Here is an 18,451-nt window from a genome sequence, read left to right on the forward strand (position 1 = left end):
AGTCGTCATGAAAACACTGAGCCCCTGTCAAATCCCTGGGAGGTGGGTACTGTTGTTAGGGCTCTTTTACACAGGGTAGAATCAGGACAACACTGTTCGCGAGTGACACCTTGGGACAGACAGACAGTCAGCCTAGCTCCAGCACTCATACCTGTCCTGGCCACAGCAGATGCATGGTCAGCCCCACTGGGGGTGAGGGGACTTGTCTAAGGCCATGAAACTGGGAGCAAAGTGGGTGTTGAGTCCTAGTCCAGGCTGGGGTGCCACGTGCCTCCCCAAGGTCTGTGCTGTGCAGTTTGCTCAGGCAAGCTGGAGCCCCAGGGAAGCCTCATAAAGTGGAAAGAGCTCCCGCGCCAGCTGTGGACCCCGGGTGAATATCATCTACCATCCTGAAGTCACCACCTTTAAGTGGGGACGCCCGCCTTCCCAGCCTCCCTTGTAGAGCTGTTCTAAGGACTGAATATGCTGGGGGATGTGCGAGGACACTAGGAATGCAGGGCCCCCAAGAAGGGGCTTACGGTACCAACTCTTTCATCTTTCTTTAAGTAATACAACAGCCTCTGCCAATCAGCCCTAGACCCAAAGACTCACCTGCTCTTCAGCTGAGACTCTGGGGCTGGAAGCAAACACCAAGGTAATCTTGAGGCCTGGCTCCTGCCAGATCGCAGTCCCCACTGGATTTGGGGGGCAGGGAGCCTCTGCCTGACACCAGAGTCAGAGGCCTCCCAGGCACCTCGGAGAGCCCTCTGCCACTGAACACCACTCTGTCCCCACTCCCAGCCCCTTGTGACCTCAGCCATGCCTGGCCTGCTACGCAGCCTGGCCGCCTTCCCTCACCCAAGCCTCAGCTTCCTTCTCAGAAATGAGTCTGGGAGAGCTCTGAAAATACTGTGCCAAGGCCCCACCCCAAACCTGCCTCTGGGGGTGGGCTCAGGTGACCAATAAGTTTTTTATTTCAAGGTCTCCAGGTGATCTTAACTTGAAGGGCGGAGCTCAGCCTTAGAGATTTGCTGATGAAGCAAAGGACAAACCACAAAAGTGCAGCAGGCACGCCATAAACACCCACTCCCTTCTAACGAGCTCCCACTCGCAGACCAGGGCAGACTCTGCCCTTCTCCTCCCTTCCCGGCTGCTGAGACTCAGCTCCTTCCTTTTGCTCTGGGAATCCTGCTCCCCAGCTCCTGAAGCATCGGCCCTGCCCCAGCTCATTCTAGAAGCTCTGGGCCCACCCACACCCCACCGCCAAGCCCCCTGTCTGTTTCATCGGCTCCTGGCTGGCCACCCCAACGTCTCCCTTGCTGTCCTGCAGCTCCCTTGCAGCGAGCACCTCGAAGGTGCCAGGCTCTGCACTAGGTGCTTGTGGTGTGAACTCACTGGCTTTGGTAGCACCCACTCTGAGAAGCCTTTCCCGGGAAAGCCCTCCCTCCCACAGCTTGGTTATTCATCTGGCTGGCCAGTCATCCAACAGCCATTTTCTGCACCCCACACTCACGCAGCGGGCAGGCTTCACTGTCAAATGCAGCTCGTGATCACTGCCTTCACTTACACCAGCCCGCCCCAGTCCTGCCACTGGCTTCAGCCCCTACCACCCTCCTCTCCTACTGGGTCCAGCCACACCTTCTCTCCTCTGCTCCGACAGCACCTGATGCTTTGTTCATGGCCACCTGCTTCCACATACTCTCTGCCCAAAACACTGCGGCTGGCTTTTCCCTGTCTTCCCACTGTTGTCTCAAACATTATCTCCTTGGAAAAACCTTCTTCCTGGCCACTGTATCCCCAGAGGCTGGCAGAAGGGAGCCTCCATCTTGGTCAAGATTACTGGGGGATGCAGCTCACATTCCAGCCTGCCCCTTGCATGGCCCATCGGTGCCCAGCCTTCCTTTCTTTGGTTCATCCAAGAGCCCAGACCAAGCCTGTCGCTGGCCCCAGTACTTCCTTTTCTGCCCATAAGAAAGATTGGAGAGCTGGCCTCCATCGGCGCAGCTGCCCCACCAGCCAGCGCTCACCTCGAAACATGTCATACCAGACCTTCTTGGCCTTGAGGTGCTGCAGCCCATTCAGGTGCTTCTTGCGGTTGTGGAGGTTGTCCTGGAAGGAGCGGTTGCAGTAGTCACAGAAGTAATGCTTCCCCATGGTGGGCTATGCCGGGTGCTGCTGCCAGAGAAGCCGAAGCGCTCGGTCAAGAGTAGGGAGGAAGCGCCAGGCACCAAAGACTGCAGTGGTGACAGAGGAGGTGGGCTGAGGACAAAGCAGAGGCTGACACCTGGCGCTGGCCAGGGGAGATCTGTGTGACATGCCTCGGGGCACTCCCAGCTGCCCTAAAACAAAGGGAAGGAAGAAACAAATGGTTAACTGACAGCGATCACAGTCCTGCGGGATGTGGGACAGGAGTCTCCCTCAGTGAACAAATATCTTAGCGATTCACAAGGAAAAAGCATTCTTATCAGTAGCCTAAATTTCAGACACCCTAGACTCAATTTCCTGGAGCCCGAACATCACCCTCCCCTCCACAGTGATGTGGGAAACAAAGGCAGAAGGGAATGTAAATAAAATTAAATTTCTTTATAACCTGCAGCCCATTCACAAATACTTGGGATAGACAGAGAGTAACACTCCTGGAAACTCCCAACTATCTTAACGTTAACACCTTACTAGAAGGAAAAACAGCCTTAGCTGGACAATAGCCAGGCCTCCAGTATCCGGAGGGTCTTCTTTAGCATATGAAAGTCCTTTGAGACCCCTCTCTTTTTCCTTACATCCCCCAACTCCCAAGTCTATCACCAGCCACTCCTCACAACCCCAGTGCAGCAGCTCGGCTGCCCACTGGTCCTGTCCCCATGCTTTAATAAGATCACCTCTTTTGCACCAAAGATGTCTCGAGAATTCTTCTTGGCCGTGAACTCTGGACCTCACCTACATTCCGAAACAATAGCATGTAGCACAGTCCAACTGAGTATGCCCTGAAGGCCAGTGTAAGGAAGGCTCTGGTTACACACGCCTCATTTAAACCCCAGAACAGCCCGGAAGGAAACTACACGGGCCAATGAGTACGCCTGCGCCTGCGAGGCCTCATTCCAGGCAATAATTCTGATGCCCAGCCTCTACCCCAGGGCCAGTGATCACAGAACTTAAAGGGTGAGACCTAGGCCTCAGCATTTCTGTAAAGTTCCCCAGGGAATTCTATGCAGCCAGGCTGGAGAGCCACCACCTTACACCCTCTGGCCACTTCCCCACCCTCCCCTCAGCCCCCAGTCCACCTTTGACCTCCTCTCTCCCCTTCTCTCCAGTCTGGCCACACCAGCCTCATCTCTACTTCTCGCACCTGCCAGGCACCCGGCCACCTCATACATCTGGTCCTGCTGGTCCCTCTGCCTGGATCCTCTCCCTTGCGACCCTGCTCACTGGATTCCTTCAATCTTCACTCAAATACTATCTTCTCAGTAATCTCCTGTGAGGGTTTAATTTAAAATTGCAGAATTTACTTAGCTTTCCCCATTCCCTGCTTCATTTTTATCACCTTTGAAGTAATAAGTTACTTGTTATGCTTATTATCTTTTTCTCCCAACAGGACTATAAATCCACGCAGGCGGGGATATTTTTGTTTTGTTTACTGCTGGAGCCCCACTACTCAAAGTGGTGCACAGTACAGAGTAGGCAACCAATATTTGTTGAGTAAATGGATTAATTCCCACTTTCCCTACGGGACAACTGAGGTTCAGAGAAAGGAAGTGATTTGCCCAAGGTCACACAGCTGATGAGAACGCAAAACCCAGATGCCCTAAAAATCCCACTGCTGGGTGTCCTCTCTTCCAGAACCAGCTCAAAGCTTACAGAAGCCAGAGGGCTCAGGCAGAAATGCAAACAGTTTCGCCAGGAGATTAGCTAAACTCTTAGATGGCAGGTCCCCACCAACCAGAGAGGGAAATGAGAATGTTTCACGGTCTTAAGACCCCTCAGCCATGGTGAGCACAGCTGCCACACCTGACTCAAGAGGTCCCCAGCCTTAGGCGGGGGTAATTCTGAGTGTCAGGGCCGCCCTTAGGTCTCCAGGTTTACTGACGCGAGACAGGAGGATGAATGGGTCTACTCTGGGCTGCCAAGTGGGATATGCAAAGGCTGAGACCAGACCCAGAATACCCTCTTACTCTTCAGGTCCTACAGTCTGATCCCTCGTTTCCCAGAGGAGGGCTCAGAAGAGGAAGGAAAATGACCTCCCTAAGCAAGCCAGGCTAACAGCAAAAGCGCAACTCCCAGGACTTAGCAAATTAAAGATACGGCTGGGACCTGACCACAGGGCAGATGGATGGGGGAATGCATCTTGGGAAGAAGAGAAGGGGGAGAGAGACAGAGACAAATAAGCCTCGTGGACAGTCCAGGCAGCCAGGTGGGTCGATGGAGGCCTTTCCTGCGGCAGACAGGGATAGCAGCCATTAAGTCAAGGGCTGTAATGGGATCAGGAACAGTCATTCAAAATGAAAACGTATAAAACCTCTCTTCTTCTATTACTGCTGAGAAGCCACATCCCAGACACATGGACTTGATATATTAAATTTGGCAGCTCTAATACACCCCGTCTTGCCAATAAACTTATAGGAATTGGATTGAAATTGTAAGAGATGAACGTTTAACGGCCGAGTGCTTAACCAAGCCATTCACGAAGCCTCAAGCTCTGGAGAGCTGCTGGCTCTGGAGAGTCATGGGGAGGGGAGGGTGTCCCTCTGGGAGGCAGAGACAGAACGCTGGCTCTGCAGCAGTCTTAGCTGAACAAAATCACACAGGGCACAAGGCTGGCCAGGTGACCTTGAACCTCTCCCGGCTTCTCATTTTGCTGCAGGAATGTGAGACAGGGGGTCTGCAGCAATGTGAGACAGGCCGTCTGACTCTGACGGGTTAGCTGATGGCCTGCGGAGCAGTAAAGAGAAGTTTGCTAATCCAACTGAAATGTTAATAAGAGTAATGGAAACACAAATGACACTATAACGTCCAGCATGTAGCAAGTGCTAAAGAAATGTCACCTACTATTTGATTTACTGAGCACCTACTAGTGTGGCACGAGGCTAAGAGCTTTACAAGGCATCATCTCATTTAATCCTAAGGACAACCTGTGAGGCAGGACCTACTCCATTTCTTCAGATGAGGGCACCAAGGCTCTAAGAAGCAAAGTGCCTTAGCCAAGGTCACGGGGCTGGAAAGTCCCCAAACTGGATTCAGAATCCAGGCAGGGTGGCTCTAGAGCCCACGCTCCTTGTCGCTTGCCCACTTGGGGTCTCAGTCTCCCCATGTGTGAAGGGGGAGGCGGGCAACTAGACCAGGTGATCTTTTTTTTCAAATTGGGGCTTGAATCCTTTTTTTTTTTTTAAGATTTTATTTATTTATTTGACAGACAGAGATCACAAGTCGGCAGAGAGGCAGGCAGAGAGAGAGGGGGAAGCAGGCTCCCTGCTGAGCAGAGAGCCCGATGTGGGGCTTGATCCCAGGACCCCGAGATCATGACCTGAACTGAAGGCAGAGGCTTAACCCACTGAGCCACCCAGGTGCCCCTAGACCAGGTGATCTCTAAGGGCCTCTCCAGACAGCCACATTTAATTCCAGGTGCCTCTGCTTTCTAATTCTGTGCTCAGCTTTCTCCTATGAAAACTGGGATAGTAACAGGGCCCACCTCAGGGATTGTTCTGAGAATCAACTCATCTGTGCACACATACTTGACTTAGCAGAGACTGGCCCCCAGGGGCCCCTCAAGAAATAACAGCCAGCATCCACCATCATTATTACTGGTCTCCCAAAGGCCTGTATTTCAGAAAACTGCGGCTCGGAGCAAGGAACAGGATGTCAGTGTCCAAGTGACAACTGGGGGCAAGCTGATCCGTATGACAGATGAGGAAAGGTGAGGCCAGGAGTGGGTAAGTTGGTGCCTAAAGCACACAGCACAAGGCAGAGGGGGGACCAGACTTCAGCCTTTGTGATGGGCCCAGACGCCTGCCCTGAACAGCAGCTCTGCAGAGCCCGTACGGCCCAGGGATGGTGTCAAGGGGAACAAACGAGCTCCAGGGCAGTCTGTGTGTCTCACCTCCCAGCGGGCCAGTCCCCAGGGATGCCAAGGTCCTGGGCAGGAGCTGGGCTTCAGCAAGGTGACCTCGCCCCGACAGCAGCCAGCTGTGAGCTTCTAGCGGTCCTGACCCAACCGCCTCCCTCTCTAGTGCCTTGGCGCACATTAGGAAAAGGTGCTGGTGCAGAATTCTCCAGACACAGTGCCCTGCCACAGCGTATTTGGCCATCTGGCAAGCAGAGTGTATCTCACTCTGATTCACCCCTCAGCCAGGTGTCCTTGCACAAGGCACAGCCTGCACCACCGCACTTGGCAGCTCTGAGTGGGAGGTCAGGGAAGGGGGTGGTGGAGACAGCTGGACATCTCCGAAGGCGCCCAGACACCAGCATGGGGTGCTGACTAAGCTGGCCCTCTCGGCTGTGATTCAGCCTCATCCTCTGGGACTGTGCGCCCAGCGGCTGTGAACAAGGTACCATCCTGCCTTGCTGGAATCGGAGACAGCGCCACCTGCCCATTCTCAGGGATCAGGTCCATGTTTGCAACAGCAGCTGCTGGCTCCCTGGAGTTTCACCAGGTGACAAGGTGGCTCCCGATGTCCAAAGGGCAGCAGGTTGAGGCCAGTGGGATAACCTCTGGGGTCACACAGGTGTGGGTTTGAATCCCAGGTCTGCCACTCATCAGCTAGGTGACCTCTAGAAAGTTATTTCATCCCCCCGTGCGTGTCCTTAGTCCTAATCTAGGGACCCCCGTTGCTATTGTGGATTGACAAAGGCAGTGGTATATTAGGACGCCTACCATATAGTTAGTGCTCAGAGAACAGAGATTCTAACTGCTGGTACTATGACCATCCAGGCAGCTCACTACCTCAATCTCCCGGTGAGCCTGCCCAGACCACCGGATGTAAGAGTGGCAGCCGCAAGCACTTCTGCCCCCCTTATGACCTGCTGTTTCCCCTAGGTCATCTCACCTCACCTGCTGCCTTACTGTCATGTGTGTCTGCCTCCCCACTAGTCCACTAGTATGCGGGTCCCATGAAAGCAGAGAGATCTATCTGTCCTGCTATACCCCAGCACCAGGAACACAGCCTTGCACACACCACTGCCTGTGGAAGGAGCTGCCCACAGAACCAGAGGCCTCTTGCCCTCTGCTCACCTATAGCTCCCAGACCCTCTTCTCCTCCACTGCGGATCTAGGGACCAGGACGAGGATGGGCAGAGGAGAGAGACACAGAAGGTCCTGAAGACGAGTCTCTCACTGCCACCACCGCCCTCACTGCAGGACTCCTGTCTCCAGCAGAGCCCTGCTCTACTGACTTGACCCACACCCGGCCGTCCCGTGGCACCTGACCTCAGTCTTCTGGGTCTTCCCTCAAGGAGATACTGTGGGGTGGAGGGAAGAAAAGAGAATGGGGGTGGAATGGGGGGAGGGAAGACAGCATCAGATTCCTGCGTGCTAGGCACCTGGCTTTCATTCCCTTATTTGATCATTATAGGGACCCTTTGAGCAGATGTCAAGGTGTCCATTTCACAGATGGGGACGTGGGTTCAGAGATACTCCTAATCTGCTCAAAGCCAAAACTAAGACAGACTCTGGTAATAGTCATTTCTCATCAGCCTGAGTGCTGCTGGTGAGCCAGTGGCACAGAGGACCCCCCAACACCTTCTGGGAGAGAGCTCACCATGAAGCCAAAAGGTGTGGACAGCCAGCACTGCCCCTGGGGTTCGGGTGAGTCCTGAAGCCTTTCTCTTCCCATCGCACTGCTCCGCTGTGACACGCCCGTGGGGCAGACGTTTGTGCTTCATTGATATTCTTGGTTCCTTTCATCGTGTGTCTCGGGTACAGAGCTGTCTTTGGCACAAGGCTAAAATAAGCCAACAGCTTGGCCGTGGCCAAGGGCTGGGAGACGCATCGTAATAATTACCCAGGCCTTGTGCTCGCCACATGCTGCCCTCAAGCTCACCTGTCATTTCTTCTAATTATGGCACCGCCAGACCCCAGGTAAACAGTAAACGGCAGCCAGAGGACGGCGTTATTGCACGCCCGCTAGGAGCTCAGCGATGTCCCAGGGGCACATATGCCTGCCGTCTGGAGCTGATGGCATCAGAACTGCCTCGGGGAAGGCGTGGGTGGTGGCCTGTAGGCTATACCACTCAGAGCCCAACTCCAACAGAAGTGCCAGGAAGATCCAGACGTCTTCCCTGATAGGGGCCCCATTATGTCAGGGGTCTCCCTCAGACGCCTCAGTGCTTAGCAACGACCACACACCTCTCTCATCCTGACCTCATTTATGTGCTCCACCCCTGGGTGTAAGGCACATGTGTCACCATACTCCTGGCCCTCTAAGGCAGTGGGGGGATCCCCACCCACAGCAATTCCTAATTCAGCAGGTCTGGGCCAGGGCCAGGATCTAAGGAAAACGATGCACAGTCCACAGACCATGCTCAGAGAAATGCTAGTCTGAGGTAGATGAGGGACTGAAGAACAGAGACGGTGAGAGCTTACCCAAAGTCACACAGACTACCCAAGCCAGTCCTTACTCTATAATCATTCAACTCAGGTCTGAATCTCGTCTCTGCCATTTCTGGGTTGTGAAACTCTCCGCAAACTACTCACCCTCTGAGCTTCATCTGGGAGACAGGCATAAAAATTCTTATGGAATGATGGCCTAAAACTATTCCATAAGATGACTGTGAGGATGAAATCATGGATACGCGGTGCTTAGCAGAGTGCCTGGCGTGCTGACAGTGCTCAGTACTCATCTGTGGATGGGGCGGCCAGCCTCTGTGCCCCCTACCTTCTGGGGTTTGCACTTTGTGTCGTCTGCTCCCACACCATACGAGGACTGGTCTGCGGGGCTAAGGGAACAGAGTAGACATGATTGTATGTCACTTCCACAATTGGGTGATAAGACAATACGCCTTCCATCCTGGGGCCTCTTTCTCTGATCACTTACCCTGGGGGAAGTCAGGTGCCACATGGTGAGCAGCCCTGTAGGGAGGCCCATGTGGCAAGGAACTAAGACCTCCTGCTGACAGCGTGTGAACAAGCTTAGCAGTGGACCCTCCAGCCCTGTCAAGCCTTCAGATGAGGGCAGCCCCAGCAGAGAACTTGACTGCTACTTCCTGGGAGGTCTGAGCCATAACTACCCAGCTAAGCTACTCCCAAATTATTATTTTTTTTTTTAAATATGATTCTTAGGGTGCCTGGGTAGCTCAGTCGTTCAGTATCTGCCTTCAGCTCAGATCATGATCCCAGGGTCTTGCGATCAAGCCCAGCACCGGGCTCCCTGCTTCATGCAGAGCCAGTTTCTCTCTCTCCCTCCCACCACTCATGCTTTCTCTGTCTCTCTCTTTCTCTCTCTTGCTCACTGTCTCTCTCAAATAAATAAATAAAATCTTTAAAAAAAATTTTTTTAAGTAAGCTAATATACCCAACATGGGCTTAAATTCACTACCCTAAGATCCTGAGTCATATGCTCCACTGACTGAGTCAGCCAGCCACACCCCCACTTCCAAATTCTTGACCCTCAGATGTACAGGATATTTGTTGTGTTAAGTTGGTAAGTTTGGGGGGATAATCTGTTATGCAGCAATAGCTGATACAGTGAAATAAACAAATGAAAAAACCGAATCACTTTAAAATACGTGATGGCTACAGGTACAAAGTGCTCCATATTCCAAAACACTCCTGAGTTGAGTCAAATGAGCCAATCCCCCAACACAGGCATAACCTTCCAGAACTTTCTATGGTTCTCTTCAGCCATATATTTATTAGCCAAACATCTGCTGACCCTTCCTCTCTGCCAGAATGGGGTTCACACCTCATGACACAAAGGCCCTGCTCTCACAAGAAAGTGCACTGAATATATGCTGGGATGGCTGGCTGATGTGCCCCCAGTAACAATACTAGGTGATAAGCTGTGTGCCAGACAGCACCAAGGAGGGGTACCTACATCCAATAGGAGTTCCTCCAAGGAAATGATCAGAGATGATCTCAAAAATCTAGATACCCGGCGCCTGGGTTGCTCAGTGGTTTAAGCCTCTGCCTTCGGCTCAGGTCATGATCTCAGGGTCCTGGGATTGAGCCCCGCATTGGGCTCTCTGCTCAGTGGAGAGCCTGCTTCCCCCCCTCTCTGTGCCTGCCTCTCTGCCTACTTGTGATTTCTCTCTCTGTATGTCAAATAAATAAATCTTTTTTTTTAATATTTAATTTATTTATTTGACAGAGAGAGAGGTCACAAGTAGGCAGAGAGGCAGGCAGAGAGAGAGGGAGAAACAGGCTCCCCACTGAGCAGAGAGCCTGATGCAGGGCTCGATCCCAGGACCCTGAGATCATGACCTGAGTTGAAGGCAGAGGCTTAAACCACTGAGCCACCCAGGCGCCCCTAAATAAAAAAATCTTAAAAAAAAAAAAAAAAAAAGATCTAGATACCAAGATGGTCATTGCAACATAGCTTGTCCGAAAACTGAAATCTAAATGTCGGACCATAAGAACAGCTGACAGACAATGCTCACTACATGCAGGTAGGCAGCTCGGCTTCCCTGACAAGGTAGGACTGGGAGGGTTCAATGACATGACTCACATCTTACCTAAAAAAAACGGGACAGAGGGAGCCCACATTGGCAAGGATCAAGAGCAGGGCACGAGCCACATCTGTTCAATGCACTACCAGACACATTAAAAATCAAGTCAAAGGAGGGGTGTCTGGGTGGTTCAGTTGGTTGAGTGTCTGACTCTTGACTTTGGCTCAGGATGGACCCTGTGTTGGGCTCCGCACTCAGTGGGGAGTCTGCTTGAGATGTCTTCTCTCCCTCTGCTCCTCCGTCCCTCCCTCTCTCAAATAATGAAATCTTTGGGGGAAAAAAAGAAAAACAATAAAGTCAAAGGAAAAAAAATTCAAGTCAAAGGAGACTATTCCCTTTTAGCTAAATAAAAAATGGCTCCTTATCCCAACAGTTTGTACAACATGATACCACTTTTTAAAGGAGAAAGAACGTCCTGCCCCAGCACACCCACACACCCACACCCACAAGTAGACACAAAATATTTATTGCGACTATGTCTGGGTAATAGGATTATGTGCAGAATTTTCTTCTCCCTTTGTGTTTTTCTATTTTTCTAAGTTTCTATATTAAGCATATATCGTTTTAAATTTGCTCCAAAAATTCCCTTCAAAAAAGTGGGAAATTTGCCAAGCTAGGATAAATACTATTCCTTCTCCCTTAGGAGGCCTCTGTAGATGGTTCCAATGACTTGGTTCACCTGGATGGACCAATCAAGGCTGGTGTGGAAAGAGATCCACAGCAGACACTACCCCAGTCCTTGGCTGAAGGCGGATAGGGCACACCAAGATTCCAAGCAGATCTGGCTCAGGGCAGGTTCGCAAAACCCGAATCTGGGCTCCAGGGAGCTGCAGGATGGAGACACAGTTTCTCATCAGATAGTTACAGGTCCCGGGAGGCCAGAGCTTCCAAACAGAAAGGTAAAAATAGCTTGATGGAGGCTTCTGAACCAGAAACCTGGACTCGGAACAGCCTCTGCCTCCCCCTTCTTCTGCCACCAGGCTGGTCCTGTCACCACCCTCACTTCTGCCCAAGTCAGGTCTCATCTCCAGCATCTGAGCCAACCTCTTCATTTCACCTGCCCTGGGCAGCAGAAGATCAAGCGTCTTAGAACCACTCCTGCTCATGTCTGTCAGCTGTTCTTACGGTCCGACATTTAGATTTCAGTTTTTGGACAAGCTATGTTGCAATGACCATGCAGTTTTCCATGGCTTCTGGTGGGGAGCTTAATACAAATGAAATCTCCTGGGTCATCAGATCTCCAGGAATTCAGACTCAGCTGATCTGGAGCGGGGCCCAGAAATCTGCATTTTACTCATGGAGTCTAGTACCCTCTAGTAGGTACCCCTTAAAATACAAAGGCTGGGGGACCAAGCTTCTCCTGCTCAAAGACCTCTCTACTCCCTGTATCCCAAAGGCAGCCTTGGCTGGGGACAGTCACTCTGGGTAGACAACACCTGGATTCTTCAGAAGCCAGTCTGATTATAAAAAACCTCAGCTCACTGAAATGATAAACCCAACTTGATTGGAATGCTAAATACAATTCATTAGAATGGATAAAGCTGTTTTCCTACTACCTAAGTGTCCTGTCACGCTCCAGGTAAGTTTAGAATTGAAAATAGAGGTAGTAAAATAAATCAACCTTATTGATGTTCCTGACCTCAGTTTAGTAATAATCAGCATATACTTGGTATTTAAAAGTATCTGTAACATTGAAAAGAATTTGACATGTTGAGTATGACAGGATAAGCACTGTGATTCCAATTTAAAATACAGAAGTTAGGAACTGAGAAATATATGGGGGTGCCTGGTTGGCTCAGTTGGTAGAACATGCAACTCTTGATTTTGGGGTTGTAAGTTCAAGCCCCATGTTGACTATAGAGATTACTTAATACAGAACTTAGGGGTTCCTGGCCGGCTCAGACAATAGAGCATGACATGGGGGTTGTTGAGTTCACGCCCAATACTAGACATAGAGTTTATTTTTAAAAAAAATACAGAAGTTCTGGGGCGCCTGGTTGGCTCAGTGGTTTAGGCCTCTGCCTTCGGCTCGGGTCATGATCTCAGGGTCCTGGGATCGAGTCCCGCATCGGGCTCTCTGCTCGGCAGGGAGCCTGCTTCCCTCTCACTCTTTCTGCCTGCCTCTGCCTACTTGTGATCTCTCTGTCAAAAAAATAAATAAACTCTTAAAAAAAAAATACAGAAGTTCTAATATATAGGTAGGGCGGCACCTGAGTGGCTCAGTCAGTTAAGTGTGTGACTTCCATTCAGGTCATGATATCAGGGTCCTGGGATTTGAGCTCTGTGAGCTCTGCCCTCAGTGGGGAGTCTGCTTGTCCCTTTCCCTCCCCTGTTGGCCTTCTCCCTGCTTGTGCTCTCTCTGTTCTCTCTCAAATAAATATATAACATCTTTAAGGAAAAAAAGATGTTTCATATATACAGTTAGGTAATTGATAAAACATGTCAGTAAATGATATTAGACTTATCATTTCAAGCTGAAAGGTCAGCAATAACTAGAAACACTGGCTGCACTATTAGAATCATCTGGAATGCTGTGAAAGCTACTAATGGTGCCCCCCCATGCCCTAATTTCATGTCAGAGATGGCATCTTTTTTTCTTTAGCTTTCCAGACATAACCAGTGACATAAAAGAATTTAACTAAGTATGTTGAAAGTATTGAACTGTTTACAAGAACTTGAAATTCATTATATTTGTAAGTTTAAATTATTAGATTTTCTAGTAACATTTCAATATTCTTGGGAAATTATACTTGTTAGGTTATGTATCTGAAGTACTTAAAAGGAAAATCAAATATATTAAATTATAAGTGAAATAAATGTGTAAGGGAATGTAATTAGGCTATAAATGGGGCTGACTGTTTAAAGGAATTTAAGGTTAGTTCAAAGTGAGTTCAAACATCAAAGGAAAAGTGAAGGTCATTTTTCTTATTTTTCTAGATATGTACAGAGTAATTTCTAAGCTGAAGTAAGCAGCTTAAAGAAAATTCAGTATTTCCAAATTGTTGCTGCAAAATGAAATAAAATAAAATAAAATAAAACAAGCCACACCTTAACTCCCCATGGACTTTCCTAACCCATCCTACTTAAATCAATTCCCTCCTCCTCTAACTTCCCATCAGCCAGATTTGTTGTTAGCAAGACAAAAGTATTCTATCCTAGAAGCCTCACAACTTTGTGTCCCAAGGAGCTACCAGGATGCTTTGCAAATGGAAAATAACTCCAGTTATGGTTAACTCATCATGGTTTTAGACCTTAAAACTTTTCACATTTTTCTTCCCCATTCCCCAATCAGGCGTTCCTTTTGCTTTTCCAAGTCAGGTCCAGACCTCTAATCCCAGGCCTCTAATCCCAGGCTTTCAGTACCTATACTGATGACTTATCTCTGGCTTAGACCTCTCTGAATTTCAGATCCAAATCCCCACTGGCCTCTGGGCATCTCCACTTGATGTCTAAGGGGCAGCTCAAACCTAACATGACCAAACAGAGCTTAAGGTCATCCCCGCAGATTTCAAGTTGTTAAGGTCAAAACTTCATCCTCCATTCTTCTTTCCCGCACTCTCTACAAGGTCAGCTTGTTCTGTCTGTCCTATCTACCAAAATACATCGCAAATCTGATCACTACTCTAATCCATAAACTAATCTAAATACATCCTGTCTCAACTGACCCAACACAATAACCTCCCCTCTTCGATCTGTTCTCCAGAGAGCAGCCAGAATGATGACATTAAAATGTAAATCGGATCATGTCACATCCCAGCTTAAAACCCTTCAGTGGCTTCCTAGAGCAATTAAAAAGAAGTAAGACTCCTTACTATGGGTTACAAGGCCCTATATGAGCTGACCCAAGCCCGCCTCTTCACAGTCCGCCCTACCGCTTTCCCTCAAGCACTCCAGGACTGCTGCAGCCTCAAGTCCTTCGCACCAACCTTTTCCTGTTTGACCAACTTCCCTTCGTTGGGGTCTCTGCTTAAAGTGTCACACTAGGCACCCTGGCTAAAATAGCACCGCCAGACTCTCTTCAAGCAACTTGTCTTTTGCTTTTTAAAGTATTACTTGTTTGTGGTTAGCGCACCTCCCGATCTGCCCACACACTGAGTGCTCCATGAGAGCGGGGGCTTGTTCTTCGCCAGGTCCTCAGGGCGTGGTCCAGAGGCGGCACTCGGAAAATATGAGCTGAGTGGCACTAGTACATCAAAACCCCTATTTCTATCCCCAAGAAGGAATGAGCGGTGCCCAGATCTCCCCCTTCTAGGTCAAGGTTCTAGGGGCGAAGCCCAGGGGTGAGGGGAACGGGAAGCATGTGTAGAACCGCCCCTTCCCCGGACGCCCAGTGAAAGCGTTCATGCCCCAGGGCCCAACTTTGCCACAGGCTCCAACGCTAGGCCTGGATTTGGGTCTAACAGAGGACAGGCAGAGATGAGCCGGGGACCTGGGCGCCCAGTCCCTCTCGCCCTTTTGTTCACTTCCCGTTAATTAAGTTGGTGAGGCCCACAGAGCAGGGAAGGGACTTAGAAAGAAGAGCCCATGTCTTTCCCCTTGAGGGAAGACGACTAACACTAGCCCCTCGACGTCCTGCCAAAGAGGGTACCTGGTTCCTCAGGGCCCGACGGCTGCGAGCTCCTCCTCCTTCTGCGCCCTCGTGTCGCGAACTGCTTGCTGGGATTCGTAGTCCTTCCTTGAGTATCAGTCGGCCCTTCCCAGAAACCTTTGGGAATCATAGCTAAGACCGCGCGGGCGTTGGGGAAGGGAAAGGAAGCGCGAGGACTTCTGGGTGTTGTAGTTCAGTATATTTACTCAACAAGAAATTTTTTAGAAATATTGGGTAACAAATCTTAACACACTATTTAGGCTGCCCTGATCTAAATTCTATGAGACTTTTCCTCCCCGCAAAGCCATCACCTACCTCTGTCCTTCAAAAAGATAAGAACTGAGATTCAGAAAGACTACAAATCCCATAAAGTATTGCACGTCGAGGGCTTTTTTTTTTTTTTTTTAAAGCGCATGATCGGCTGCGGCGCAGGCGCGGGCTTGACAACGGAGAAACATGGCGGCCCCGACGTTTACTGCCAGGTTGTATTCCCTGCTGTTCCGCAGGACCTCCACCTTCGCTCTCACCATCGCCGTGGGCGCCTTATTCTTCGAGCGCGCCTTCGATCAAGGCGCGGACGCGATCTACGAACACATCAACCAGGGGGTGAGGGACTGGGCCATCCCTGACCTTGGGCCTGCCTGAGGGGTGACAGTGGGAGTGGAGGTGGGACTCAGTCTGCCTTTACCAGGGGGGAAAACCCTGCAAGTCTTCTGTCGGTCGAGTGCCGATATCCTCTCCACCGGATGTGAATCCCAAAACGTTAAATGATCCCACTTTGTGCGGGTTATAAGTATTGATATCTCACACCCCCAGAATACCCACTTGTCCATTTGCAGGAGCAAAAACTAAAGCTTAGTTAGAGCAAAGGGCTTACTGTGGCTACCCTCAGGAAGTCAGTGGCGAATCTGGGCTGGAGCCTGGACCCACAGTCTCCTCTGAGGATTTCAAGGGCAGATTTGAGCGGGCGAGGGTCGCGAAAAAGACATCTCCTTAGATACTGTGGTTGGTCTTTTCACATAGCACTCTTCACTTTCCCAGGCTTCCTACGCAAGCACTGTGGTAATAATAATGGTTAGGAGACGGGAATATAAAATCAGAGACCCCTGGATGGGGATACTGGGCCTTGTCAGTTAATAACTGTGGCATTCATTTGGGTGAGTTTCTTAACCTCTCTGAGCTTCACTTTTATCTGTGATGTGGAGATGATCGTAACTGCAGTAAGCAGCTCCTGTGAGAATTACATGAGATGCAGGCAAGATGCCGAGTACCTGGTAGGTGGTGCACTCAAAAAATAACATTTGTTACATTCCTCAAGAGAAAGTGAAAGCCACACCTTGTAGAATCATTGTGTGCCAACACTGTGCAACTGCTGTACACGCTTTTCATCATTACGTTGTGGCTCATATTAGGGAAGGTCTGCAGATAACCGTGTTACACCGTTCACTTGTGTTTTTAATTTGAAGCTGTCTGACCCTACAGCCCTGTCCACCGATGCTGTACTGCCTGTGACCAGGACCTCTTTCTGCCCCCATGAAAGTGTTGCCACTGTTCCATCTCCCGCAGGCCGTTCTGCGGGCCATTCCCAATATTTGGGAAAGGCAGTTAAGTATGCTGTCATAACTTACCAATCTGTGCTTTTAGGAACAAGAATCAAGGGCACCTGGCTGGCTCAGTTGGTAGAATGCACAGCACCTGATTTAATTTCAAGCCCCAAGTTGGGTGTACAGATTGCTTAAAAAAATAAAACCATTAAAAAAAAAAAAAAAAAGGAATGAGACTCCAACTAGTTCCTGACCCAAGGATCATAGGTTTAAGGAAATGATTAAAGAATGAGTCAATGTAAAGTATTTGGGGCTATGCATTTAGGACCTCTTGAGTAATACCTGGGAGTTGAGGAAATAATACCTCTTCCAGGCTCTGTTCCTTAGTACACTTAGTACTTTTGAATACTAACCTCAGTTTCCTGTAAAAGATCATCCTTTTCCACTTCTCTTTACATGGCAATTGTGAAGATCAGAGCAGTTTACAAGTGTTAGGAGTGTTCATGGAACCCAGTGCGGCTTCCAGTTTGACCACCCCAGCTGTCCAGACATGGTACATGTTTCTCTCTAGCCAGTTTAGAGACCAGGACAGTGGGAGTAGCTGCAAAATGTGAGAGATAAAGTTCAGAGTTTGTGGTTCTTGTCTTTAAAATGCAGAAGCTGTGGAAACACATCAAGCACAAGTATGAGAATAAGGAGTAGTTCCTCAGAGATCCCTCCCCACGCGGAAAGAACCAGGTCCACCCATCAGCTGTTTGCCCAGAACCAGGGCCTCAGCCTGAAGATGATGTTCAGATTACTCTTCATTGACCACCTGTAGCTGTTGGCAAGAAGCGGCTTCACCTGACAGACTCTTTAACTTCTGCTGTGTTTGAAGTCTGTTTAGTCAGAGTCATCAGCAAATAAATGGAAATTGTCCTCATGATGTGGCTTCTGCATCTAGTGCTTTGTTAATGCTACCTAATCTTCACTTGTCGGTTGACACCACTTTAGAGTCCTCTGCAAACATCTGAGGGTCAGATTCCATTCTTTTGGGTTCCATTAACTTTCAGACAACTCCAGTTTACAAAACATGAGCTGTAATTGGTGGTATTACTTTCAATTTTTGCTTCTAAATCAGTAATTCCAGTCTTTTTTTCTCCCCCCAACCCAAGCTCTCCCTCCAACAAGAGGCTTAAACTCCCAACCCTGAGATATCAAGGGTTGCATGCAGCGACACCTGGGTGGTTAGGTCGGTTTGGCACCTGCCTATGGCTCTGGTCATGGTCCCAGGGTCCTGGGATTCAGCCCCACATCAGGCTCCTTGCTCAGCGGGGAGCCTGCTTCTCCCTCTGCCTGCAGCTTCCCCCGCTTGTGTTCATACTGTCTCTCTCTCTCTCTCTCTGACAAATCAATAAAAATCTTAAAAAAAAGTTGTATGCATAGGGGGCCTGGCTGGCTGGTTCAGTCAGAACATGCAATTCTTGATCTCAGGGTTGAGATTGAGCCCCACATTGGGTGTACAGATTACTTAAATAAAAATAAAACTTAAAAAAAAGATTAAGAGAAAGTCACATGCTCTACTGACTGAGTCAGCCAGGAGCCCCAGTAATTCCATTTTTAAGTCATACAAAGGAGAGCTAACCATAGGGAAGACCTGGATTCAACTGGGGGAAGAAACCCTGCCCCAGGGTCCTGTCTCCTTTCTGTC

At 49.6% G+C, this 18,451-nt stretch overlaps 2 protein-coding genes across 2 annotated transcripts in view; one reads left to right on the forward strand and one right to left on the reverse strand.

Moving 5' to 3' along the window:
* The window catches only part of ZMAT5 (zinc finger matrin-type 5), a 28,114-nt gene extending 12,819 nt beyond the window's left edge, over positions 1 to 15,295 (reverse strand). The window contains exons 1-2 of the mRNA XM_046025648.1: positions 15,218 to 15,295; positions 2,007 to 2,318 (exon numbers count right to left, since the gene is read on the reverse strand). Of these exons, the coding sequence (XP_045881604.1) occupies positions 2,007 to 2,133 (127 nt within the window). The 5' untranslated portion in view covers positions 2,134 to 2,318; positions 15,218 to 15,295. The remainder of the gene's footprint in view (positions 1 to 2,006; positions 2,319 to 15,217) is intronic.
* Positions 15,296 to 15,634: 339 nt separating this feature from the next.
* On the forward strand, positions 15,635 to 17,683 carry LOC123954259 (cytochrome b-c1 complex subunit 9). The gene is made up of 2 exons (XM_046025280.1): positions 15,635 to 15,823; positions 17,419 to 17,683. Exons 1-2 carry the CDS (start codon positions 15,674 to 15,676, stop codon positions 17,461 to 17,463), a joined length of 195 nt encoding a protein of 64 aa, XP_045881236.1. The 5' UTR covers positions 15,635 to 15,673; the 3' UTR covers positions 17,464 to 17,683.
* Positions 17,684 to 18,451: the final 768 nt, after the last annotated feature.

This window comes from Meles meles, chromosome 12 (genome assembly GCF_922984935.1).
Source record: "Meles meles chromosome 12, mMelMel3.1 paternal haplotype, whole genome shotgun sequence".
NCBI classification, from domain to species: Eukaryota; Metazoa; Chordata; class Mammalia; order Carnivora; family Mustelidae; genus Meles; species Meles meles.

Coding starts and splice junctions, on each gene's coding strand:
- LOC123954259 (XM_046025280.1), top strand. CDS start 15,674: ATGGCGGCCCCGACGTTTACTGCCAGGTTGTATTCCCTGCTGTTCCGC. Junction 15,824..17,418: donor ACGAACACATCAACCAGGGG/GTGAGGGACTGG, acceptor TTTAAAATGCAG/AAGCTGTGGAAACACATCAA.